The following is a 27,719-nucleotide window of genomic DNA, read 5'->3' as shown; positions in this document are numbered from 1 at the left end:
TAACATTTTTTGTGCTGAAAATCTGTGAGATTTTATTTGCCCTGGGCTATTCAATACAACCACAAAGACACTGTGCAAAGAAAGCAAAGATAAGTCACACTTATGGAGAGTCGGCAAGCAAATGATATATATCTGCATGTACACAGTATATTGCCAAAAGAGTTCATGCTACAAACATATAAATCAATAAAATGAGGGCTCAAAACTAACACAGGAACAAAAACACCTCAATCCAAAAGTTTCAATCAATACACTGTTTTAAAACAGTTATATATATTTATAACAGTTATATTCAAATCCATAACACTGTTTTCTTTGTAATATTTGCCATTGTCTCCCGTCTCAGATACTCTGCAAATATCCAGCTAAGACTTGGTTCTTTACAATCTGGATGGCGCATCATGTTTTCAGATGCTTTAAAAAGCTACATTTACTGCTACGATAGATGCTGGTTTTATTCAACAAGACAAGGTGTTTCCCCATAAATCTGCTGCCTCTCCATCCAAATAACCCAAACAATTGATTCTGAGTGAGAAAAGTATTACAAAGTTCAAAGCTTCTGCTCTGATACGCAACAACTGAAAATTAGAAGGATACATGAAACACATGGACTTCTCTAAATGATGTGCCGCCTACATAATGTACGGTTACATTTTTCTTAATAAAAGCAGTTTGAAAACACATTCAGCATTCATGGTATTTCAAATTAAATTGTAAGTCATCGAGCAACAACTGACATTTTGTTGTGCTGGCTATAAGATATTGAGACTTCAGAAATAGTTTACACTCTCAAAATCGTGTTGTCTCGTAACTGACTGTTCACTAAGCCCCGCCCCTTGTAGTTACAGTTGCTGTCAAGCGTTAACGTTTTTTATGATAACGGCGGCAGATTTCCTGTTTAAGTTCTTACAATTTTTTTTATTTTTATTTCAGACAGAGGCGGACAGAAGCAGACTTCTCATTTCTAGCCGGCAACCGTCGATTTTGCTAAAATGACAACTATCGTTGGCGGCCAGCTAATTAAGCTGCAGCTTCATGAGCTGGTTAAAAAGCCGTTTTAGTTGACTTGTTTTAAATCGTGAATCTTGTAAAAGGTCCCAGGCAAAAAATTCTCACTAGTTTTGATCCATGGCGTGGAAATAAAGGAGAAGCATTTTTCTTGTGTTGCAGTGTAGAGCTAGATAGACATAGTATCTAGCTCTACACTGCTAGAGCACTACACTATAGTAAGTACGATAAGGAAAAATGTGAGATTCAGACTGTTATTCTGATTTAATCTGACCCTGTTTAGCTTTTCAAAGAGTATTAAGTTTCACTCTTAACATTACAACAGAAAAGGTGTTGAGAATGAAAACTAACCAAGTTTGACAGCATAAACTTCCCCAAATCCAGCAGAGACAGGACACAGGCGCTAATGTTAGCCTAAACTCTGTTAGCATCTACATGTGAACAAAACTAAAGCTTGGCAGGCCTGCCATAACTAGTTACGTTTATTAAGCTATAACTGGACAATCGCTGGTCAGGGGAGGGGTTTAGCGAACAATCAATTTCCTCACGTTTCAACATTTGGCACTGCACAAGGTGAAACAATGAATCCAAAAATTGATTGCCATTTTTTAAAATCACAAGTGGATCTCCAAATTACCTTGGATGTCCGTAGCTATATATATATATGTTTAAAAAAAAGGAAATGGATATATTTAATTTTCCAAAAGTGCAACAAGCAAGCAAGTACAAATAAAGCAAAAGCACATATAGCATGACCAAATCTTTTTTTTCTCCTTTTTCATTTCCTTCTTTAAAGCACAGAGTTAAAAAATATACTACAAATTTGTCTTAAAAACAAGAATATAAGCAGATTGGTATTGCTGTAGCTTATCAATTATTAGTAATACATTACCAAGCTGGTGGGAGAAGGGGTGCATACTACAGACACTCGAGGACAAATGAAGTAAAATTAAAAAGAAAACAGAACCTGAACAGTAATGGAAGATATTGTCCTTTTTGTTTGTAAGTGCTATAAACAATATCCTCACGCCCTCAGTCGTCGTCACTCTTGCTCTTGTCTGACTGATCCTGCAGAAAAAGAGAGAGAGAGAGAGAGAAAAAGTGTATTAAGAGAGAGGGAGATTTAAAGGCAGACAAAGAGCCAGAGGAGGGAGGGGGAACGGCGTGTGAGGAAGGTTTATTGTCTGTTGGAGCATAAACAAGAGATGCTGTAGGTCATCACAAGCTTGTTATATCAACACCTTGAAACAAGAAAGAAGGATCTCCAGAGGAAAGAAAGTCTGAAGGTGAAGCCTCTCGTCTATCTAGTTTCTGGGCAGAAGGTGGTGAAGGGGAGCTGTGAAGGAGGATGAGGACTTTCGAAGACCCTTTGGAAATTCGGGAAGGATAGTTCAGTTTTTAATCTGTGGTTTTGTTGCAAGTGGGGTGAGAGATAAAGAGAGAAAAACACTTTGCTTTGAATTCAATGCACAGTAAGATTCCACCATGACTGATAAGACAGCTGAGGAAATCACTCACTACATTTGTATTCACAGTGTCAACGTGGCTTTTGGGCACGCTCTGGTGAAGGTCTTATTTTGGCAGAGCTGTTTATATTAACCTCAAAACAACCTACGGTTCAGGATCACTGTTGGCATGAATAAAAACCTTCCCCCAGCTGCCTACTTGCACTGAATACTGATCAAAATCTGATGGAGGAGAAACAACTTCTGATCCCTATAGATTTAATATCCTTTTAATGACACCAAATGTACTTGTCTTGCTCTTTAACTAGATTTACGTTTCTGCATTACCGATGATTCAGACTGAAAACAGTCCTGCATTTTCTGTCGAGGGGGGCTGTGTTGTTTGTGAGTTCCTGTACTAGAGGGGCGTCTCTAGGGAATCTAAGAAAAAATATAGGAGAATAATTTATAGACATCATTGATTTACCTTCAGTATAAAAGGTTAACTTTTATGGACTGTAAAATGCTCTCTGCAGTTTAATCTGGAGCACGACTGAAATGTGTAAAAAGTTAGGAACTGACATGCAGAATCGAAATGCCTAAAACTGGTACCAAACAACACTATGCACTGGACAGAGAAACAAAAGGCCACAATGTCACTGTGAATCCAAAGAATCTCCCTGACTCCCTGGTAATAATAATTTATAACGGTCTTGGTCTCAAGACCGGTCTTAAGGCCACTTTTTGGTGGTCTCGGTCTTGTCTCGGCCTCGGACATTGAGGACTCGGGATTTTATTTCAAGACCAGTCAAGACCATACCTTTGGGAATATCAACAAATTGCTTTTCCATTGTCTGATTTAACATCCTAACTTTGATTAAATAATAAAAATGCGTTGTTACTGTTAAGGACTGTCCCCGCGATGGTAGGCTAAGCTTGGAAAAGGAGTGTTGAATAAAGATGCTTACGTTGATTTCAGCTCTTTCAGTGTTTGTATGTCGGTGTTTTATTGGAAATGTCGATCTTTCAGATCAATTTGAGAAGTACCTATGATCTCGTTCCACATTTTATTGTGTGTCATGTAATGTGGGGAACTGGTCTTGGTCTTGAATCAGTCTCGCCCTCGCTCGATCTCGGTCTTGTTCTCAGCCCCTAAAAGTCTTGGTCTTGTCTCGGTCTCGATAAACTCTGGGCTTGGTCTTGACTTGGGGTGTTTCTCAAAACCAAGGATGCAAAGAATGTACTTGTGTTCTTGGGGAGAACATTCTTGCTAGTCGTTCTTAGAAGGACGAACTTGCAATGTCACGAGCACACAACGCTGCTGATGGTTTGAGACGATGCGTTCTTGCTGGTATTGCGCAATACCCCCAGCACAGAGGCTGCATGCATTGCAACAGCCAGGCTTCATCCCCCAAAACAAAGAGCTCAGAATTGGATTTAGTGTAGGTTTTTACTTACCAAGATATATTTCACACAAAATGTATATATAATAAAAGCAAATACTGTGACCACAACTCTACTGTACACTAACAATGTAATGTCTAATATTAATAATAATAAAGAAAAGACAGTCCCCTTTCATACTATTTCTGATCATTTTTCTGAAGTTTCACAAGACCAGATTTATTTTACATCACCATTTTTCTGTACATCATCCAGATGTCTCTTGATTTAAGTTAAAATCTTACAAAATTACTCAGAATGTAATGACAGAAAAAGACATTTTAGATTCGCCATCATTTTTAGTAAAACTGCCAATAGTCGACATCTACACAGTTGATTTCTCGCCTCAAACCTCGCTTGAATGCCGAAATGAATGCTGGGATATCTGTGCCGTCAAATTCACACAAGTTACCAACCGATGCATCCTTGGTAAAATGGATGTGTCAAGAACACTTCGGGATTTTTAACAGTTCTTGCCAAAATGCAAACTTGTGTATTGGGACAGTACTTGTGCCACAAAAGATGACGTTTCACAAGAACACAAGTACAGACAAGAACACAGATTGAGAAAGGCCCCTCGTCTCAGTTTGGGCGGTCTTGACTACAACACTTGTGTGAAGAATAAGTGTCATGTGTCACCTGTTTGACGGAGATCAGGCAACTACAGTAAGTGACAAGTAGCATCATTATTTTGTGTGTAAAATTAAAACAGAATTTAGTGAGAATATAGGAAAATATTACATTTGTGTAGTTTGCTTTTATCAGATAAACTTTAAACTCTCTGATGTGTGTACGGACAAATCAGTGCAGTAGCACTTTCACGCGCATGACGAATGGGAAAAGCGGTGCTAATTATATGAAAATTGGTACATTAGCGGTGGTTGCCATGGATTTAATTTCCCCCATTACTGTTTTTACTCAATGCTAGAAACTAAACAATTAACTTGATTAGTCCAATTATATATGTATAGAAGAAATTTTGAGAGATAAATTGATTATTAAAAAAGTCCTTAGTTGCAGCCCTAATTGCATTTCTGTTGGAGTTTGTGGGAGGCCTCTGTAGTCTTCAAAAAACAAAGCAAAGCCAAACAAACAAGGTTCCGGCAGTCACTTATCTTTGTGAAAGAAATATATGTTGGCAAGAAATACCTTGATCACAATTCATATGCTTCAAACCGGAAATTACTTACTGCTGAGATTCTTTGGCACAAACCCGATGTTTTGTTTCACTGTAAATCTTTGGGATCACTCAGAGTACTGCTGTTTTCAACAATTTAATTTGCCTGCACCTACAGGTGTGAAACAGTTGCCGATTAGACGGCTGAAAGGAAACCACCGGGACTTTTCATCATGATGACCAGAATTGAGCTCCATTGTGTCAACACGCTATTTGTCATGTTCCATGAAAAACAAAAACAAAAAACATTAGTGATAAGCTGCTACAGTGAGCTTTCTTAAGATGTGTTAGCCAATAATTTTATATATATTATTTGATAGTTGTAATATATGTTAGTGTCTTTTCCTCTTTTCCATGTGAATTTATTTCTCCAATTTGCCCGGTCAGAAATATATTCACGTGGAGACCTGCTCGAAAGTTTGAAACAAATGTGCTGAATTGGATAGACCTACATTGTCATCGAGATCTTCGTCGCTGTCGTCGTCGCTCACCACCGGCTTGGCCTTCCCTCGGCTTTGTCTCTTCTTGCCTTTGTCATGGCTGCGCGCCTCCTTACTCAACTTGATCTTAACCCGCACCGACTTGGCTGAATGAAGCACAAGGGGAAAGTAGGAGTGAATTAAGTTCCCACCAAACAAGTCTTACACAACTGGTTTTCTCATTGCTCGCCGAGTCAGTAAACATAAAGTATGTATGTGATTATATCTGAATCACCTGTTTATGACTGCCATAGAAATTCTGACTTAATTTGTGGCCTTAGAGATGAAACAACAAGTCATTGAAAGACAAATTCATCTGATTATTTTGAAAAACATTAATTGTTTAAATTAAAAAATCAGCTTCTCAAATGAAAGTATTTTATATCATTGTAAACTCATCTTTGGGTTTTCGACTGTTGGTCGGAAAATAATACTTGTTAACTTGTTAACTTTGAGCTCTGGGAACAGGGCTCTACACTAACTTCTTTCCCAAGGAGCACATTTGTTCCTAAATTAAAACATTTTGGAGCACAATGAAAAATGTTTAACTAACAGAGTTTTTTTTAAACAAGGAATTTATTACATACATATTTATATTGTTTGTGTGTGTGTGTGTGTCTGCTCCTTCTCCTTGTGTGTAATTATGATGTGCATTGGAGGTGATTGGAGCATTGTGGCTTGTGGAGGTTTCAACTTTTTGAACCAGGGATAGATACACAATACACCAGCAGCACCCACACAGGCCACGCCACACTTTATGTAAACAAGAATACTGAACATGATAATGAAAATAGAACAAGGGGAGCGTGTTGCTATCAGGAGGAGACGGCTTGAAGCAGCACATATTGACACAATTGCTCTGTGATTCCAAACTAAATCTACCTCTGTCCACTGCAGGTACACTATCCACAAGCTGGATGTGTCACTAGTGTATGTATGTATTAGTATAATATTCTAACATTAAATAAAAAAGAATATGTTAATTTAATAGTATCCCAGGACAGGATGGCACTGCAGCAGGTGAGTAAAACTGCTCAGAAAACCATTGGTACACGTCTGTAGTCTTCATGTCAAACCAGTTTTCCTCTGCTGTGAAAGATGAGTTGAAAGTTCCAGAAAAAGCTATGAAGGACAGGACCTACTGCATGAAACTCAAGAATGAATTTTCATGCAGTAGTCCTGCAATTACAATTATATACGTCATTCCTTTTCTTACATTATACATAGTTACATTATATATTGATTCTGTGCTACAGTTTGAAAGCAACAATGGTACATAGAGATGGTGGAGTGAATGTCAAACCAGAACAGCATTCACTGGGTTTATAGAGTAGAATTTGAATGTGATGACACGTGTGGGTGTGTGTGTGTTTATTTGCATGCACGTCCTAGAAATGGTGTCTTACCCTCTGCCTCTGACTCTTCCTCGTCATCCTCATCGCTGTCATCTTCACTCTCTTCGTCCTTGGCAATCTTCTGTCTGGCACTCTTGAACACAGACTGAAGGACAATGGAGTCCTCGTATATCTGTGGGCGAAAAGAAATAGAAGACCCGACTGGATGTATAAACAAGTTCCTTGAACAGGACTTGCCGCGCAAAAGGTGGATATGGATAATAAAAGAGAAGAGATGAAGCATTAATTAGAAAGAAATGGGAGAAGTGTAAAACAGCTAGGAGGGGGCTACAAATAGAGTAAGTAGCACTTATTCTTAATTGATGCCTACTCTTTGACTATAGCAAGAGGCCATTCAAACCTTAGGAATTTGCTACAAAAAAATGAAACAGTGCTTCTTTTTGCCTCAGTCTGTAAAAAGAAGGAAAACAACATTTCTTGTCCAGTGTCAAGGAAAGAGCCACACAGGAGGTTTCTGACCTGGGATCCCTCCAGGTTGAAGGTCTGGGCGTTGTGACAAAGCAGCATCACATCCTTCTCCAGGTCGCCCACATTCCTGTATTTATGGTTTCTCACACGATCCTGTTGACAGAAAAACACAAGTCACAACTAATGTGATATCCAGCTGACAATGTCTTTCCTTACTTTCTCAAAACTCTAAAATTATGTAACGCTTTCTACATGACACTTGATTACTGTGTGAAGATTACTGTTCGGTAATACTATGCATACTATCGGTTAGTGTGTTGTTTATTTTCTTGACCAATCAATCAATTGATTGGTCATAAAATGTCAAAAAATAGTGAAATAAATAAAAAAAATTAAAATGGTCATCACAATTTCAAAAAGCCCAAATATCCAAACTCTTTAAATTGCTTGTTTGTTTCTCAGTTCAAACAACAAAATATTTAGTTTAAATTCATAAACCAGAAACCAGCAAACATTCACATTTGAGAAGCTGGAGCCAGAGAACCTGAAACAACTAATACATTTTGACAATAGATTTATTTTCTAACAATCAACTAAACAAAACTGCTGGCTGCCAAAATACAGCATGAATTTGTTATTACTATAAAATAATATTTATTGTTTGACTGTCTGCTCATTCTGCCTCAATTTCTTCACTAGAATTATCAAATTAAAGCTTGCAGATATTTTACTATGCTCTTTGATCCCACTATCATCATTATCCCTCGGGTTAATAACTGTTTACAGACCTTGATCTTTTTGAAGTCCACGGGTTTTCTGATTAGCTCGTAATACTCTGGGAGCTCCTTCCTGGATGGTAACTGGACAAAGACCTCGCTTAGTTGTCTTCCTGACCTGATAACACAAAATAATTTCACATCATTATTAAATTCATACTCTACCCTGTTTACAAGCACATCAATACTCAAAACGACCTTTTAAATCCCCATAAAGTCCAGTTTTTCCAAACCTCTGTTAATGATTAAATAATAAACAAATACATTATTATATTCAAATTCTGGGCTTATACTACAAAAGAAAAACTATGCACGGTTTAAATGAAACTGTTAGAGCATTTTCGTAAACGGGCTGCATCTAGTATATAATTTGCCTCTCATTCACACACGCAGTGGAGTTGCCTTGCATGGCGCTAGGCTAACCACTGGGAGCAACTGGGGTTAAATGTCTTGTTCAAGGACACTGCATGTGGACAGGAGAAGCCAGGAACTGTAAACCCTGCACTTACTGGACCTTTCCAACTCCTGAGCCTCAGCCACCCATCGACCACCAGGAAAATGCAGCAGAAGAAGTAACATATATGCCATGTCAAACAATGACAGAAAAATTAACAATTAATAATGAAGTGTTTATGCTTGGAGCGAAGTTGGCAGTTTCAAAGTTAGCGAGGTAAACAACAAGCAGCAAGAGTACATGAAGTTGATTTTTAATATTTAATTACATTAACAATTAAACGTCTATAATATTTATTATTATTAATACAAAGCAAATATTAACTTTAATTTAAATTTATCCCCCAGGGGAAATTGTTATTGAGGAGGGGAATAAACTGAACTGTTATCGTCATCAACTCTCATCCATACGTTTAAGTTTTAGTGAAAATGATGTGCAGTGTTATTAATAACTGAAATGCAGGTAATTGGTAGTCCTGGAAGTCTATAACAACACAGACAGGAGGAGGTAAAAGTTTGTAACGTTAAATGTTCGGTGACTGACAGTAAAAAGGATGTAATGTTAAATGTTCGGTGACTGACAGTAAAAAGGATGTAATGTTAAATGTTCAGTGACTGATGGTAAAAAGGATGTAACGTTAAATGTTCAGTGAAGGTGTTGAGAGGACTACGTTCTTCCATAAAGGCCCTTTCAGAAAATAAGTGATTTGCACTGCGCTGGCTGCTGGGTTCAGCGCAAAAGTTCAAAACTACACACGGTAGCTCCACTTTAATCTTGAGAAGCTGCAGAGGTGCAGTCCCTATTCATTAGCTACATTTCCAACTAAACTGAGGCTTATTGTCAAATAATTTTCTCTCTGGTCACCTGCCATTCACTGGTCTTGTGCAGAGTTTTGCGTGCATGTTGCCTAAATGCATGATGTGGTTGCTCGCGGGTCTCATTCCAATACTATTTAAAAATGATATATTCTTTGTGCGAAACGCCTCTTATTAATTATTATGGGTCCTCCTCGGAGTCTGTAGTTCTGAGTAACTGCCAGTGCTGGAGAATGAGAGGCAAGTCTGTTGTTAGGTAACAGTCGCTGGACTGACAGTATCTATTTTGTTATTATGTGACATTTAATAAAGCATAACGTTATTACAGCGCAGTGGTGTTGTGCTGTAGTTATAACACAGCCATACCGTAACTTTAGTCCTGCTAGTGTTTACAGCTAACAGCTGATGAGAGTTGTTCTGGGTCCGCTCCACTTCAGTGCCCTGACAGGGTTCTACTGGGAGCCGAATTACCACCAAGGTCGTCTCCTCGCCAAAACAAACATACCGGGTCATTAAACCATTAAAACGCGGCCATATAGCAACGTTAGCGTTAGCCCTGTGGTGTGTTTAGAGCCAACAGCTGATCTGGGTCCACCAGAGAACATAACGTAACTTTTCCTTTTTATTTATCAGCAGAGCAGTGCTGTTGATCCACAGCTCTTGACTGGTGAACAACCTGGCAGCGTTTGAGAGCGATGTGCTCATGTTTGTTTCTCTCTGTCAGCAGAATCCGGACCTGATGTGGACCATTCTGCGTCCAGACCTGCCAAACTGCTAGGTTTATATAATTTGTTTATTTCATTGTTCCGTTCTGTGTGCTGGAGTTTGTTGTTGTTAAATGTACACACCCATTGCCTGCTCTGATTGGTGAGTAGTACCGTAACATCACAACACATCTATTCATTCTTATTTGTTCAACTGACGCACTGAAAATGGCATCAATTTAAATGTAATCTGTCCTACTGTTCACCTTATTTATTAGAATAAATTGCACTGTATACAAGTAGCCTATTAATATGATTTCCAATTAAACGGTACCACACATTTGAGGCTTCTTTTGCAGAAACAGACATCTCCGTTTGTGTTTATTATCCTAAATCACGGTTCTTTTGTGTGCGCTGCATGATGTTTTTTTCCAGGGAAAATCAATTAAACGGATGTTTGTTTTTTCAGAAAGGCTTTAAGCCTATAATATACAGAGGTAAATTTATTTTACACAATAGTAGGCCTATTCATTTCAAACCGTTTCATCCTTCTGCCATGTGAGTCGCCGTTTCTCATTTCTCCAGTTTGTGCGTACGCATGCCTCAGAGTTTGCACGGAGGACCACACATTCTCCTATCAAGTTAGTTTTCTATAGATAATAATACATTTTATTTATAGGCGCCTTTCTGAACACTCAAGGTTACCTCACAAAACATAATAAAACAGTACCGCAATAATCGATAAAATTAACAACTATAATTCCAGTTCATAAAATCAGGGTACAAAACAACTGGAAACAAAGATTGAGAAAGAGTGATCACGTGGGATATGCCAGATTAAAAAGATGTGTTTTTCAGGCAGGATTTAAAAATGGAAAGTGAGTCAGTGTTGCGGATGTCTGGTGGAAGACAGTTCCTTAGATGAGGGACAGACCCATGGTGGTCAAACGAGCAGGAGGTACAGTAAGGTGAATAGAAGAAGATGACATAAGAGTACGGGTGGGGGTGTTAATATGAAGGAGGTCAGTGAAGTACTGAGGAGCAAGGTTATAAATGGCCTTGAAGGTCAGGAACAGAGTCTTGTAATCAATGCGGTATTTAACTGGGAGCCAATGAAGCTGCGGAAGGACAGGAGTAATATGATTAATAGAAGGGGTTCTGGTGATGATACGGGAAATAGAGTTCTGAACCAGTTGAAGTTTATGTATGGATTTGAGAGGAAGACCAACGAGAAGAGAATTACAATAATCAATGCGGGATGTGACCAGTGTGTGAACAAGAATGGCTGTACTAGTGGGTGAGAGAGATGGTCGGAGGCGATTAATGTTACGTAAATGGAAGATCAATCAGGTAGAGCTGGGTGTCATCCGCATAGCAGTGGGCATGGATGTTAAATTTACGAAAGATATGTCCTAGAGGAAGCAGATAGATGATGAACAGAAGGGGCCCCAGGACAGAGCCCTGGGGAACACCGGTAGTGACAGGGGATAGCTCTGAGTGCAGCCAGAGAGATATGATTTAAACCAGTCCAAGGGTGTGTCAGTGAAACCAATACAGACTAATCTGTTAAGTAGGATGTTATGAGAGATGGTGTCAAAGGCTGCACTCAGATCAGGGAGGATGAGAATAGTTAGTAGTCCTGAATCAGCTGCCATGAGAAGATCATTGGTGATTTTTACCAGCGCTGTTTCTGTGCTATGGCAGGGATGGAAACCTGATTGGAATTGTTCATAGAGGTTATTGTCAGACATGTGTGCATGGACCTGATATGCGACTGTTTTTTTAAAGGATTTTAGAAAGGTAGGTTAGAAATAGGACGGAAGTTGTTGAAATTGTTGGGGTCTGCACCAGGTTTCTTAAGTATAGGAGTTATTGCAGCTGATTTTAGAGACGAGGGAACAATACCAGAGGTGAGAGAGGAATGTAAAATGGTAGTTATTTGGGAAGAGAGAGAGGGTGAGCAGACTTCTACTAAGATATTTTGGACAGTGTTAAGTTTACATTAAAAGAAATTAACATGTGATCAGAAATACGGTAATCGCTGCATCCCTAAAAGTAACAACAAATAAGCTCATACGAGTAGGATTTTGACTAAAATATACAAACACAGAGCTACAACAGTGTCCTACAATTATGCAATATGTAAGTTGTAATATATAAGGCACATCTATTAAGTCTTTCAGACACGTGTACACCAATGTGGATCCTCCACACCTCTGAATATGTAAACAGAAGCAGAGATTTTTTTCCATAAACTGTCCCTGCACTTTCCATTTTAGAAACTTTACTTTACTTTACTTTACTACTTAAAGACCTTTACCCGCCACTTATTAAACAGAAAAGGACACAGATCAGCAGAGTTTTGATTCACTTGTAATTAGCTTTAGGAGGAAAGAGAATTAACTATCAAAGTTCCAGTAAGCTTTTTTTATTACAGGTTTTGACCTGTTTTGTATAAATCAAAATAATAAATTCCTGAATATATCTTTAAAAAAATTAAACCCAAACTTTAGCCTTTCCCTTGGACTACCACCTAAAGGTTCAGCCTGATTTCAAAGCTGCAGATCTCAGGTGACTTGGACATGGACAGAGCTGTGAACGTGCAGTGAGCTTACATCCACCGTGTAAACTGTGCTGAAACCTCAAAGCTGGATGGTAGGCTCGAGAAGGGTTTTTTACACCTTTGATGTATTACGTGTGATGCCTCCCTGCCACGGAGGACCCTCCGGGAACAGACCCAATTGTTGACTTCTGTGAAAGACGCTGGAATGAATACAAATGTGATCACGAAGGCTTCGAACAAGAGGGGTTTCCTCTAATAGCTTGTGACAGAAAGACGGTAATACAACTAGGGATTTCATCGGGACATACTGTGTTTAAGATTACACTGATGTTTATTAAGAGATCTCTACACAGTTACACCTTAATCTGGTTATGGAGGAAATGGAGCCGAGACTTCTGCCCGGCTCCACTGATGAGATATGAGTTTATCAAATTACAGGAGGCTTAAATCAAATATAAGTTGCACTCAAGTTTGACTTGAAGCAGCATGGATGATTAGTTTGTATGATGGAGAAACCATATTCTAATTTGGGATTCGTTAAGTGCCAGAGCTAAAGTATGATTGAGATGCTCTGGGATGAACAACCATCAGCTGGGAGAGGAAAGAATTTGACTTCTGGAAAGGCAGGTATGCAGTTTCCTGGAAAACATCCAGCATAGTAGTCTCTCAGTGCATATTTCAGGAACACAATGGACATGCTCTTTCTTGGACAGGTGAATATTAGACAGACAGACAGACAGACAGACAGACAGACAGACAGACAGACAGACAGACAGACAGACAGACACACACACACACACACACACACACACAGACTGTCAGGACAGCTGGACTGAAAGAATCCACAGATGTTTATCACACTGTACTGTTGTACTGTTCCAAAGACAGCACTTCATGTCAGTTCATTTTTACCCTGCTGACCAGGGAGAAAGCCGTGCTTTCAATAAATGAATTATTTGGTTCTTTGTCACAAGTACATTTTTTTTTTAGATATAGCACCACAAGAACAGAATGGGCCTTAATGGGAGTGGATGTATACCTTTTGCTCCAGTTTACGATACAAATATGTTCCAACTAAACTAACCTTTCTAAAGTCTGTTCATATAGTGATTAAGGTGCATAGGAGACACAGGGGACAACACTCGTCCATCACTGCAGAGTAGGAACTGAACACTTTTACACTGACAGAGAAAGTGAAGATGTTTGGGTTAATTACCGGCAGTCGTCGATAAGATGGAAGGTCTGTGAATGTGGAAGTTATTCAGTCTTAAAACACTAGTCTGGAATTGGTCATGAAACAAGCTTTGTGAAGAAATAACATGAGACTGTGGAGGTTGGAAGCAGCGATACATTGTACGTGGAATAGATGATTAAACCCAACAGGAATTACTTGTTATTTACATATAATTACATACATAATTTTAGACCAATTTCAAGACTGCCTTTTATTGCAAAGATTCTAGAAAGAATTGTGTCCAAACAGCTGCTCACTGTGCTGGAAAATAACAAATTATTTGAAAAGTTTCAGTCTGGTTTTAGGAAGTACCACAGCACTGAGACTGCCCTGCTTAAAGTCACCAATGACCTTTTAATGTCTGCTGATGAAGGTATGTGCTCAGTCCTTGTACTCCTGGACCTTAGCGCTGCTTTTGACACCATTGATCACAACATCATGTTAGACAGACTGAGGCACTGGGTGGGGATCTCTGGTACTGCCCTAGAATGGTTTTCATCCTACCTGTCAAATAGGAAGTTTTGCGTGTCTGTAAACAACTATGTGTCCTCGTTCTGTCCAGTTAAATATGGTGTGCCTCAGGGGTCGGTCTTAGGACCCATTTTGTTTTCCTTGTATCTGCTTCCCCTTGGACATATTATCCATAAACATGGCATTTCTTTTCATATTTATGCTGATGACACACAAATATACTTGCCCGTCAGATCCACAGACCCTGGAATGCTGAGTTCACTTAACAACTGCCTTTGTGAAGTTAAAAAATGGATGTCAAATAATTTCCTCCAGCTGGTCATCGGGTCTCAGCAGATGGCAAATCAAATACTGCCATCTGCTGGTTCCCTAGTAAATCACATTAAGCCTGTGGCAAAGAACCTTGGTGTTTGGTTTGATAGTAATTTAAATTTCGAGCAGCACACCACAAAGCTTGTTCAATCATGTTTTTATCAACTTAGAAATATAGCTAAAATTCGATCTATGTTAACTTTTAAGGACACCGAGACCATTTTACACGCCTTCATCTTATCACGCCTGGATTATTGCAACAGCCTTTTCACCTGTTTAACCCAAAAATCTATTGATCGACTCCACACTGTCCAGAACTCAGCTGCCAGGCTTTTAACCAGAACAAAGAGATATGACCACATTACTCCTATTTTAGCTTCATTACACTGGCTCCCAGTATGTTTTAGAATTGACTTTAAAATTCTATTGATCACTTTTAAAGCTCTTCATGGCCTCTCGCCTTGTTATATTTCTGACCTTTTAGTCCCATACACACCAGCACGTACCTTGAGATCCTCGGGCAGAGGTCTGTTGTCTGTTCCAGAATCTCGACTGAAAACTAAAGCGGACAGAGCGTTTGCAGTCAGGGCCCCGAGGCTCTGGAACAGCCTGCCCGAGGAAATCAGGTCGGCTGAGTCAGTGAACTCTTTTAAGTCCCTTCTTAAAACATACTTTTATAGGAGAGCTTTTCCCAATCTTATTTGACTTTATTTTATCTTTTTTTGTATTATTCTTTACACTTGTTAAAGCACTTTGTAACTTGTTTTTGAAAAGTGCTCTACAAATAAGGATTATTATTATTATTATTATTATTATTATTATTATTATTATATTATTTATAAACATAAAATTGATTTGAAGAAAAAGTCATACTGCGATTATTGGGGACAACATTGCAATTTGCGATTCAATTATAATGGAACAAATGGTACTGAGTCTACTTTCTTAATTTTCAAGGAATGCGTGAAAGAATTGTGTATTTCTCAACTTGAACAAAGTTAAACAATATTTATAACAATAACTAGTAAAACAGAACAAGGGGAGCTTGTTGCTCTATGGAGGAGGCATATTGGCACAGGCTCAAAATACATCTGTCTAATGCAGAGTCTCTATCCAAAACCTGGAGGAGTGTATTAAATATAGAGTATAATGTTTAGTTAGTTTACTGTTAGTATAACAATAATATATTAAATACTACATTCATTAGAATTTCATATAATAGTGTACTTTTTACCACTAGTTGAGTATTAAAACCAGTTATAGCTGTTTGATTTTGGAGGTTGTTTTTATTCATCACATCTTTGTGCAAACAAAATGCTCTACACTGGTGTCTTTATTTAATGCTAAGTAACTTGTCAATAATCAGTTTGGTCAACATTTAATGATTTGTAATATACAGCTAACAATAAAGGGTCTGCTAGCTAAACCCAAACCTTCCTTATCTTCTCCCTGTTTTCTTCTGTCTTACTGCTTCAGCTGCTGATGATGTCGCTCTGTCTCTGTCACAGAGAGCGGTGGCGAGTCAGACTACGTTTGGAACGATTAGCGGCAGGGCGGGGAAGGGGACACACTGCTCATAAAATATTTTTCTCATTGCACGTAGGCTGTTTTTAAGGACACATGCTGCACACAGACTGCAGCGCACACAGAGACCCTCCGGTTCCCAGCCTAATCCTTACAGACTGAACCACTGCCGGCCCAGGAATTACATTAATCGTGCAGCCCTTACTTGTTCCGTTTTTATTCAAGTCTCAGTTTGCTGTTGAAGCAGCTGAACAGCACAGTGGAGCAAAGGTGCTGAGCTGTTGGTTAAAACTGGACTACTTTGGTGAAATGTTTTGTAGAATATACTCTTTACTTTAATGGCATTTTCTGACTATTCAACAAAAAAATGGTTCTATGGGATCTCCTGGTCAGATTTCTTGGAAATTCACTTAAAAAAATGTATCTTTTAAGTACATTACAGTGCTACACGCAGGTTTAAAAATGAGGTGCTACAGCCATGGGGCTTGTCAACTTGACCACCTACAACTCGAAATGGTCTACACATCCACCCCAGGCCAAAAGTGGGTGTTACTCCTCATCTATACTGTAGTGAAAGATGCATGTCACCATATTTTTGGTCCTGCAAGCTAAAACTAATGCTAAGCTAAAGCTAAAACTGACGCAGTCTAGTACAACAGATACCTTTAAATCCTACCTTTAACAAGAAGGATGTCTGATTTAACCCCATGTGTAAATACATCTCCTTACCCATCTCTGTAGTTGATGACCGTATCGATGATGGTGTTCATTTGCTTGGTGAGTTTGGGGGGGTTGGGGGAGAGTTTCTCAGCTGGTGGACGTCCACGTTTCTTCTTGGCCTTGGTGCCGCCGTCATCTCTGCTCGATGAGTCCTTGTCCTGACGTCTCTTGCGTTTGCGCTTTTTCAGCCGGATCTCCTCCTCCATCTCTTCCAGGTTCCCATCCTCAATAGCCTGGAGTTGAAAGGAGCCAGGGCAAAGACTGGGTTAATCCTCAGTCGCTTCAACTTGCCCACATATGATGTGGAATTGAAGGATCATTGTCTATCAATGTATAATTTTCACTAACCATCTCTGTCATCAGATTTACAATTCCCTTGGCAACACAAAAACAAATGATTTGACAGCAGTAAGTACTTTCACTAATTGCAGTATTCTTTTTTCTCTGTAGACATGCTCACTAGCATACATTAAATGTCTTCAGCAGTGCCTGCAGGTGTCTAAACATTTTTCTTCTTTTAATTAGAGCGTCTCTGAAATACAGCTAATGCTTCCAACATATTCCTCAGTCTCAACGTTTATTTAGCCTGAGTCAATAAAATGGAGTTGCAGATTTTGGTCTTTGGATTGAAAGAAAGAAAAATTAACAATCTACTTATGTGTAAAAAGCCTGATTCACATTTTGCAGTGTGAGCATAAACAAACAAAATACAAAAGAAATTTGTTACTTTGCTTCATAAAAAATAAATAAAACTCCAGGTTAATGCCAGTCTTAAATATAAACAATGTGACCTTACAGATTACTCGACTGAATGACTAAACAAGTGTGGCGCTCCAACAGACATTTTATATCTTTAATTACCCAAATTGAGTTTATGCAACTCAGTCATTCAATATATTACACAGGATTGCTATGATTAACTACTGTGGTGCTGAGTGAGGTAGTGAAAAAGAAACAAACTTTTCCAGGTCTCTACGCTAACCTTTTTCCCAAGGAGCACATGTGCTCCTAAATGAAAAAAATTTGGAGCACAGCAAAGAGTGTAACAAACTATTTATTATACACATATTTATACTACGTGTGTGCTCCTTCTCCTTGTGTTCAACTATGGTATGAAACCATTGGAGGACTATGGAAGTGAAGACCCTTGTATGTGTACACCTCGGCATCGGCCTTAATATTTTGAAAAAAATGTTGAAACAGATGTGTTGAAAATTTGACACAGCTTTTAAAATACTGATCACTATTCACAAAAACTTTACTGTGATTGGTGCTGGTGTAGTTTTTGAACAGGGCGGATTCATGATTCACCAGCAGCACCCAGCCCGACCTAATGAAAATAAGACTACTGAACAGTATTACAATAACTTTAGTAAAACGAGGGGAATGTGTTACTCTCAGGAGAAGGCTAGAAGGAGCACATACTGGCAGTGGAAATCTGCAGAGGCTCTTTCTACAACATGGAGGAGAAACTAGTTTTATTGAGTGTATTAGTGTAATATTATAACATGAGATAAAAAGTTCTATTTTAATCTAATAGTTTACTGTTGGTATTTTAATATATAAATTATATAATTTTGCTATATGAAGGCTATTGTCATTTTATTGTATTAGTATTTTATGTAATAGTGTACTTGCTTTTTCATTTCTATTAGGGCCAGTCTATAATAATAACACTATAGATTAGTTGAATTAGTAGTTCAATAAATACAAATTAGGTTGTTAACCAATTTCATAGTTGTACAGCAGTTACATTTATCACCATTTTTAATGTCACAGATTGACTTGTATACCCGTAGCCACTGTTTTTCGGTCAGCGTGTCACTGTAGTCCACGTCCCGACGACAGCGTGATCCTCGGCCGAACAGCTTCTCCTCCTCCTCTTCATATGTGAGCCGTTCCACCTCCGCGTCGTCTTTGATGATCCAAGATGGCAACTCGTCCTCTTCCATTAGACGAGGCTTACGCTTTGGGTTCCTGGCGTGCTCCCGGCGTCGGTCCATGTCCATGCGCTACAGAGGAGAAAAGCAGGAAAATCCTATCAGCTCAAATAGCAGATACGATCCTTGGTTCCCATATTTTATACCTAAGGCAGAATTTTTACAGGAATTGAGGGGTTAACAGCAGCTGTTGATATCACCACCGCATCACAAGATGGATTAATCGTACATGATCAGGCCACATTGTGCTTTAATTCTATTATTATTATTATAACTGGAGTTACAAGCCAGCATGATGGACCAGCTGTGTGTAAGTTCAAACTTGGCCTAGTTATAACATAAATGATTATTAAGTTGAGATTTATGCATTACTTAAATGAAAGCATGGAAGGAAACCAAGGAGAAACGTTACAACATACCACTAAGTAACAACTAAATAGTCACACATGCCGGGGTAGAAGTAAATCATACAATGTCACAGAATTATACTCACTAATGGTATAACAGCAGTTTTTCCCTTTTAGAAGTTACCAACTTGGTGGTAGTTGTATCAACATGCTTATGAATAACTGATATCTTGCACAAAACATGTGACAAAACCACCAGAAACAAGTAAAGCATGATTGTGTAGTGTTTTTAAATACAAGCATTACTCAAGGGATTTTGAAATTCAGCTGGTGTTTCGCAAAACTAACTAACTAGTTGAGCCAAGAGGCCGAACAACTGTACTACGCATTTGAAACACAGATGTCACAAACAGTTTAGTGTAAAATAAGTTGTGGCACTGGAAATGACACGGTGACTAGTCCTGTATCCATGGCAATTCAGTCATTTGCAAAGCAAGAAGAAGCGCCTGGCTAGTGCCTGACAGTTGTTGCCAAGACTGAAGATGCCAGAACAAATAATGACACTTAACCAGAATAATGGTCTCGACATAAAGGACAACCAACAATTATCGGGGGGGGGGGGGGCAGCTGTCAGCTTCTCCTCTTTTGGCAAATTCATATTTTAAGAATGTAACTGTCAATTAGTTCTCACAAAAAAGTTGTGCTTTTCTTACCATGAAGAGCTCAAATTCATCTTCATTGCGGGCTATCATCTGGTTAAGGGTTTCGTCATCGGGCACCTCATCTTCTTCCTAGAGTTACATTTAAAAAACATCAAAATAAAATGATGACAGATTTTATGACATACCAATTAAATAGCTGAGAATGCATTACAACACCATGTAATGTTATAAATGAAGGATGGTTAGCTCGCTGATCATATCTAAGCAGCTGTTTGTGGGCATGCAGTCATTTAATCAAAACCAGCATGCATAATTTAACTAAAAGGAAAAGAAAAATATATTCAGGGCCTTCTAAGTGTATTAAATAAAAATGCCTGATGAAGCACAAATACTGCATCTTAGTCTTGAGATGATGTTTCTTCTAAGATAAATAGTAAAAAATAAAAATTTAAACATAAGTTACAAACTCAGACAGTACCTCATTCTGCTCCTCATGCTCTAAAATGGCCTGGAGGAAGACACGACGCTCGTGGCTCGAGGACTTCTGGTCGAACATGCCTGCCTGGATGACCTTCTGATCCACGTTGAGTTTGTATTTGGCAGCTGCCAAGATTTTCTCCTCCACACTGTTGACGGTACAGAGACGAAGCACACGCACCTCATTCTGCTGACCGATGCGGTGAGCCCGGTCCTGAGCCTGAAGGTCCTGGAAGCAGCAAAGAGAAACATTACATCATTTCAGTTGCCTCATCATGAAATAGGAAATTAATTAACACCCACCAAGAGCCAGAGTAACTGTCTATTGTAGATAAATAATTAAGAGCCACATCTGTTTTAAAGGTGGCTGTTTAGTCTTTGGGCCTTATTGTTAAACATTGCTTAGATAATATTTGCTTAGATTTTATTTACTGCCAGTGAGAGCACTCACACACCAAGCAGATACCGGAGAATGACTTGTCAAATGTGTCGTGTCAACTCACATCATATCTGTTAACACATGCAGGTACATTCTGCAACCAGACCACAATCCACTAGAGAACCTCTGAGACATTATGTATCGGTGGAACACACGCCCCCAAGTAGTGCCACAGACTCCCCAGGAGCTCACTGATGCCCTGCTTGCTGATCCAGGTCTGGGAGGAGATTCCCCAGGACACCATCAGCTGTCTCATCAGCAGCATGCCCAGACGTTATCAGCAGTGCATACAGGCACGTGGGGGTCATAGACACTATGGAGTCACATTATGGCCTGCAGTGATGAAAATCACGTATCCAGGCCATAGTCAGTTGGTGACTTTGGTTTCCTTTGACTGTTGTTAAGTAATTTTGTTCTGAACGAATTATACAATGTACAGTAAAGATCTTGAACTGTGTTTTGTTCACCGAGATCTGATGTGTCTTTTAAGTGTTCCCTTCATTTTTTTGAGCAGTGTATTTGCTAAAATCTTGTTAAGGGCAATGTAGAGTTTAGATTTTGTTTTATTGCTTTGCGTTGCACAGGTGTGGTTAGACCATCTTTGGTTGTAGAAAAATAAAAGGTGGGGACAAAAACTGAAGAGATACCACACAAAATGAGTAAATCACTTATTTGCTAGACTAACAGCAAGCAGCCAGTCTGTTTGTGCTATCTCTGCAAATTCAATTCAGTGTTCTTAACGACCACTGATAAAGGCTCACGGTGCTGAGCAAAAACTAAAAGTGATGGGCCACGGGCCACAAGGAAGTTTAAATAGCTTGATGTTGTCAGCTCAACAGAAATATTATTGATTGAATAACTTAATACAAATAAGTGTGGGAGATATTTGGGAGGAAAAACACTTTTAAACTCTTGGACTAGATTATTTCTGTAAACAACAAAAAGTATCACTGGCTGCTTCAATCGTAAATGAAATTGCTCCATTGGACTGGAAGTCAGGAAATAATAACAGGTGTTCCATTGCTGCTGCTCTTGTGTTGTGGTGCTGAGCAGAGAGCTCTGAAAAGGTAACTTTATAATTCATCATTTGAATTTGTGTTTCTCTTTCACGTGCTGTTTTGACCTGGCATTAGTCTCACAACATTCGTGTGTGTCCGCAAAAACAGTGCAGCATTGGTCGGTCTGCAGTAAAAAGTGACGCAACTCTTCAGTAAATATGCCTTTAAATCTGCTTATCTCAACAAGAACTGCCAACACTATAAACAGCATACTGAACACTTTCTATAATCATGCATTCACACTGTGAGCACCAGTACTGTTCTTACAGATTATGATAACATAATCTACTGATGAACGTACCTGGTGTGGGTTCCAGTCACTGTCAAAGATGACAACAGTATCGGCAGCCTGCAGGTTAAGGCCGAGGCCACCCGCTCTGGTGCTGAGCAGGAAGATGAAGTACTGAGATCCTTCCTCATTAAATTTCTTCAGCAGTAAAGCTCGGTCCTCAGACTTGGTGGTTCCTGAAACAGCAAACATGATCATTTTTAAAAATGCAGTCTGTGAAGTTAACTTTGGAAAGTCTGCTTGAACTTCTTCTTGTTCTTCTGCTGCAAAGTGTATTGTTTGCAGGAAAGTAAAAATGTCACCTGTGTACTGTGCCTCATCTTCAACCAATTAAACTGTTTCAGAGGTGTCTGAAAAGAGCATGTAGTGGCTGTAACTGAGCAGGGTTCAAAATGTGATGAAACGATCCTAACCATTCCATGTCTGATTAAAATATGCTAAGGAGATTCACAGTGCACAGCTGCATCAGTCTCTAAATTTAATATCTTTCTCAAAGTGCTATGTGGATAGTATAAAAGCTGATTAACAAAATGATACTTTTTGATCTGATGATTCTTCCTTTGGTAGTAGACCAAAATACTAAATTATGTGAATAAAAGATTTTCACCTCAAAGTAGAATAACAAACTGTTTGTCTGACTATGTGCCTTTCACTTGGCATTTTATAAGATTCTATGAAAATCCTGAATTACCATCCAAAAAGCTCATAACACACTAAACTGTGAGTTATTGCACGTCGGCGTGAGGCTGAACCTTTGGTACAGGTCCAGTTTGCTCAAAACAAAACATACAGCACTATGTGCTGCTAACACTGCTATGGAAAACACATCTTCTTCATCAGTCACTCACACATAGCAGTCAAGGAACAATGCAGCAAGAGACACGTAATCTTTTAAATACACAAAGGGATTACAAGAGATTATGTGCATGTGTCTTGTTGTAGGGACTACTTGGATGAAAGTAGCAATTCTTTGTATTATAGTAGTATTTTTCCACTTGATACACAAATACATTGTGTGTTGATGCATTACATTGACCATACTTTGGGTTTTACACACCACATTGACACTGTAAGGTTTGATAAGGCTGCTTGGACAGCTTTAAATTCTCCTCCTCTGACATGGAGGCAATAATATACGATAGAGTGGCATTTCCCTCGCTACACAGGAATTATTTTCTCTATCACACATTATGTATCATATCATTATTAGGGATTTTCCAGATCAAGTTTTTTTATTTATTTATTTATTTTTACCTGAACCGGATATCAGTCATTTAACACTGGGTATTTGCTGATTCAGAGTCAGATACAAACAATTACCTAAATGTTGATTAAATATGAATCTGACACACGGAAATAACAGTGAAAGCACTACTAAATCTGACATAATTTGATCCAAATACTGGATGTCTTGGTTCAAAACTATTAAACTGATAAGCTTAAATTATTGATATATGACTGAGAGAAGAGGTATCATATGGGATTAGTAAGTCTTATATGTATTCAAGTCTAAATCTGTATGTGATTGAGTGATTTGTATCAATAAATCTGTATCTATGCCTCTGATTTACAACTAGTATGATATCATGTGTATGTCAATTTAGCATTTTTCAGTGGAAATATATTTGTGAATCTCCACCAATTTGTGTCACACAAGTTCAGAGAAGACCAAGCCTTTCCAGTAGATGGCGGCAGGGATTGCGTTAACAAACTATTCTCCGTCATTGACAGATGACAGATCTTTGGCTGAGTACAGACACGGGCTTGCAGAAAGCAACAGCCAACAACCACGTTTAAATGTGGTCTGTTATCAAGTTACTCACAGATTTAACATTAGTTAGCATTTTAAACGGTAAAAGTCACGATCAGGCTAAAAATGGGAAGCTGCTGAATGAATGTTTTGGACACTGCTCTCTTACACGATAAATGTGTTACTGCCACAGTTAAGCAAATCCGTCTAAGATTAAACCGGGTATCAGAACACAGTCAGTCTCACCAGTGCACCCATGTCATTTTTCACAGTCACTCACGCACTAATTATCACTTGCATATGCAGTGAAATGCTCACTCTGTAGAGCCTAAGTGTCAGTGAAGAGAGCAGCGCTGGAACACTAGTAGGCTGAGGTGGACAAAACTGAGTACAGTAAAGGAATGATTCGATTTTTCTTTATATTAATTTTCGTATTTCACCTGATAATCACAGAATGTTTAAACATAAGTAGAGTTGTGAACTCACCATCAAGACGCAGATACTGAAAGTTGCGGTAGCTGAAATAGTCCTCCATGATCGTCATGAGTGAGGTCATTTGGCAGAATAACAGGACTCTGTGGTTAGTGGCATGTAGCTTTGGCAGGATGCGATCTAGGAGCTCAAACTTCCCAGAAGCTCGATACAGATCATGCCTGGGTGGAGGTAAAAGGCAAAACATGTAACAAGAATCATTATTACTGATATAGTGAGTATTAACGTCTCTGGCATATCTTACGACATATACTTTTTTTATTCCACACATTCTTCTTCCTTGTCAAAACATGGCCTCTACATTACCCACAATGCAATTCACTTGTTCAGCTCATTACTTCCAATAAGTCCGTTTCATTCTTTTACAACCAGCTTTACAGATAACGCCCTCTGTGTCAACAACCATTTGAACTATCAGTAAAAATAAATGCTACAAACCTGGAAACCTCTCTGAAAGTCAGTGATAGGTGAACAGATGAGCGATTTACACATTTTAATTACTAAGAATGTTGATCGCTTCTACACAGTTTCAATTTTAAAGCATTTTTAGATCTTTAAGATCTCTTTTACAAAATATCATTAACAAATCTACATAAAACAACATTTGAAGGTTTGACACAATAGCTTGTGTGTGTGTGTGGTTGTTCTGAGTGGAGGCTGGAGTATTTGTGAGCACACACTCCACAGGAGCAGAGTAGTACTGGATTACACACTTCTCGGAGTCCTGTAACCAGCATATAGTGACAAAGAAATCCTGCTGCCTGGTGTAGCATTGGATGGGGAGCTTGAGTGCAAAATCCTTTTAATCCTCATTAGCCACAAATAGATTTGAGGTAGAGGTGTACCAATGTATTGTATTTTATTGATTTAAATCAATGTAATGCCCTCGATTCAATCCACTGCACGTTCTTTTGAACGATTCTGTGCTGTGGGGTCGACAGCTGTCCCGTTTCTAGTAGATTTGTGAAGAAATGCTGCTCTTTCGTCATCTATATGTGGATATATGGAAACCAGAGAGATAAAAAGACCAGTGGCTCATACCCAAATCTCAAAATTATTACAGTAAAATGAAAATGGTTAAATAATATGTGACAATGCTGTAGCATGAATTTTCACAGTTTGGTTTGAGGTGATCCGCTGCTATGAATAATTGCTATCTGCTGCCAAGTAGCACTAAGCACTGCAGAGATGTAGCAATTATCTGACACACTGGCTTTTCAGACGTGAACTTGAACGCCGTCTCCCATAAGGTGTTAAATTGTTGAGTTTCAAAGTCAGTGAGCAATTAGCAAACCACCGCTGCACACAGTGTTGTAAATTAACAAATTCTGGGTGTCAATCAATTTGTTTGTGACTCTGTGCACAATCATTTAGAAAATATATGAAAGCCAAAACGTGTGCTGGTAAAATCAGTGGAATCTTCTTTATTCCACAATCATAAGATATTAGAAAGGCTGTCACTTAAAAGCAATTTTTTAGATCTGACCATCAAAATGGATCGTGAGTAGGGGGGATGAAACGGTATGAAAATTTTATATCACGATTATAGTGACCACAATTATCACGGTTATCAGTATTATCACGGTATTCTAAAAATGTGCTGAAAAATATTAAAATGTACTGATACACACACTGAAACCATTTCAACAAGTTTTATATTGAAAACTACAAATACAATTGCCATTTTGTTTGCATAAAAAATAAAACAGCAAATACCTTCTGTAAACAAATGAAAATCATCTAAGTGTGCATTATCAAGATTTTATGTTTTATATTATATAGGTAATACAATGACCCCGTGGACAATTCTTGAAAAAAAAAAAGTCTTTAGAAGACAGTGATAGTAACTGCAATGAGCCAAAAAAATGAGGAGTCTGTAGCGTTTCTAGATATGCTGGTTGGTTGACTAAACTGCGTATCGTGCGTTACGTCCCAAGGTCTAGGGGTATCCTGGACACAACATAAAAGTGTGGCTTCCCACTCTTCCCATTCCCAAACAAGGCCAGAACACAGGAAATACAATTTAGCAGTTTCATTAGCTTCAGAGATGAGCAGTGCCCAAAACAACAACCAAAACAATCTAATAAACCTAAAACAGAAAGTAAAGAAAAGACTCTAAACCAGGCTTCTAATCTCAAAAACAGGAGAAAAAGGGTGCAAACAAAAAGGGCTTCTCACTCCTACACACTGCCAGTAGCTGACACAAGGAAGCTACAACAAAGAAACATCTGTATATAACAAAATGACTAAAGCCAACAAAACAAGGTTGTCAACGACAATCACAATTACAAAGCTAAATTACACAGATTCATGTGCAGTGGACGAATGGACTCTGCTGACACACAGCAGCAGAACAACGTGTAGCGTTTTTACAAGAGCAGCAACACTGAGAGCTTCAGTTTACACGCTGTTAGCAAGTCAGAGAGACAAACCAAAGCTAAAAGTTAACTCACCCTGCGTTCACTATAAGGTTTTTTCGTCAATCAAGTTTCCCTCAGCAATCTCATAAAAACTAAAATACGACCGGAGTGACTGAAAAATCTCCGCAGCGCTGTCTTCCGCCGTGTTGTTATTGACCCAAACAAACCCACGTTGCTTTCTGCGCATGGCGCCTGCTTCTGGAGATGCTGGACAGTGTTTGCCGTGAGATTATAACAGCGCAGTTAACCGTTTTTAATTTAGCTTTTATAAGTGTCTACATCATTAACAGGCTTCCTCCACACGCAGTGTACAAGCAGCTGTTAAAACAGAGTCGCGGGTGGAAAAATCCAAAGAATTTTAAAATGTACTGCTGATGGAGAAAGTCAGCGGAGCAGACACATACAGGGAGAGAGAAACAGACAGAGGTGTAAGCCGGTGTGTTTGCATTACGAGACCGGAGGTGTAGATGTGTGTGCGGAAAACAGAACTGAGGGAAAGCGAGCAGATTCACTTAGTAAACACTAAAACAAGGTATAAGTAGAATTAAAATGGTGAAATAAGAAATAACCTATCAAAATACATCCCACTAACAAACTCCCCGCACGCCGCCACCACAGTTACACCGTCTAGGCAGTGTTAACAAATCACTTTATAACCAACATATACAGACTCCTGATGCAGCAGCAGTTTGGTTTTGCCAATCAAGTAGCAGCATGGAAAAGATCAGAACGTGTAACTTACCCATTTATGATGCCGTTGGATAACCCAAGTGCTCAGCAACGATTCCTAGAACAGAGAACATTTACTGGTTTAAATCATTCTCAATCATACAATCAAATTGCTCTGTCTTGGGGATAGGACTTCCAATCAAGTCTCTGAGCTACCTTAAAAAAAAA

At 38.8% G+C, this 27,719-nt stretch overlaps 2 protein-coding genes across 2 annotated transcripts in view; both read right to left on the bottom strand.

Annotated features, from left to right (window-relative positions):
• LOC119892281 (probable global transcription activator SNF2L2) lies at positions 1-27,603 on the bottom strand. The gene is made up of 12 exons (XM_038704467.1): positions 27,565-27,603; positions 24,397-24,563; positions 22,173-22,336; positions 20,376-20,603; positions 19,949-20,026; positions 18,742-18,960; positions 16,958-17,181; positions 8,164-8,269; positions 7,427-7,528; positions 6,959-7,079; positions 5,526-5,659; positions 1-2,076 (listed from the first exon to the last, which is right to left on the bottom strand). Exons 2-12 carry the CDS (start codon positions 24,464-24,466, stop codon positions 2,041-2,043), a joined length of 1,482 nt encoding a protein of 493 aa, XP_038560395.1. The 5' UTR covers positions 24,467-24,563; positions 27,565-27,603; the 3' UTR covers positions 1-2,040.
• adamts3 (ADAM metallopeptidase with thrombospondin type 1 motif, 3) overlaps positions 1-27,719 on the bottom strand; it is a 198,215-nt gene that overhangs the window by 56,144 nt on the left and 114,352 nt on the right.

The sequence above is a fragment of the Micropterus salmoides genome, unplaced genomic scaffold, assembly GCF_014851395.1.
Source record: "Micropterus salmoides isolate LMB-PRFRI ecotype aquatic unplaced genomic scaffold, ASM1485139v1 Ms_hic_scaffold_7, whole genome shotgun sequence".
Lineage (NCBI taxonomy): Eukaryota > Metazoa > Chordata > Actinopteri > Centrarchiformes > Centrarchidae > Micropterus > Micropterus salmoides.
Note: the sequence above shows the minus strand (reverse complement) of the source record. Positions and strands in the feature narration are given on the sequence as shown.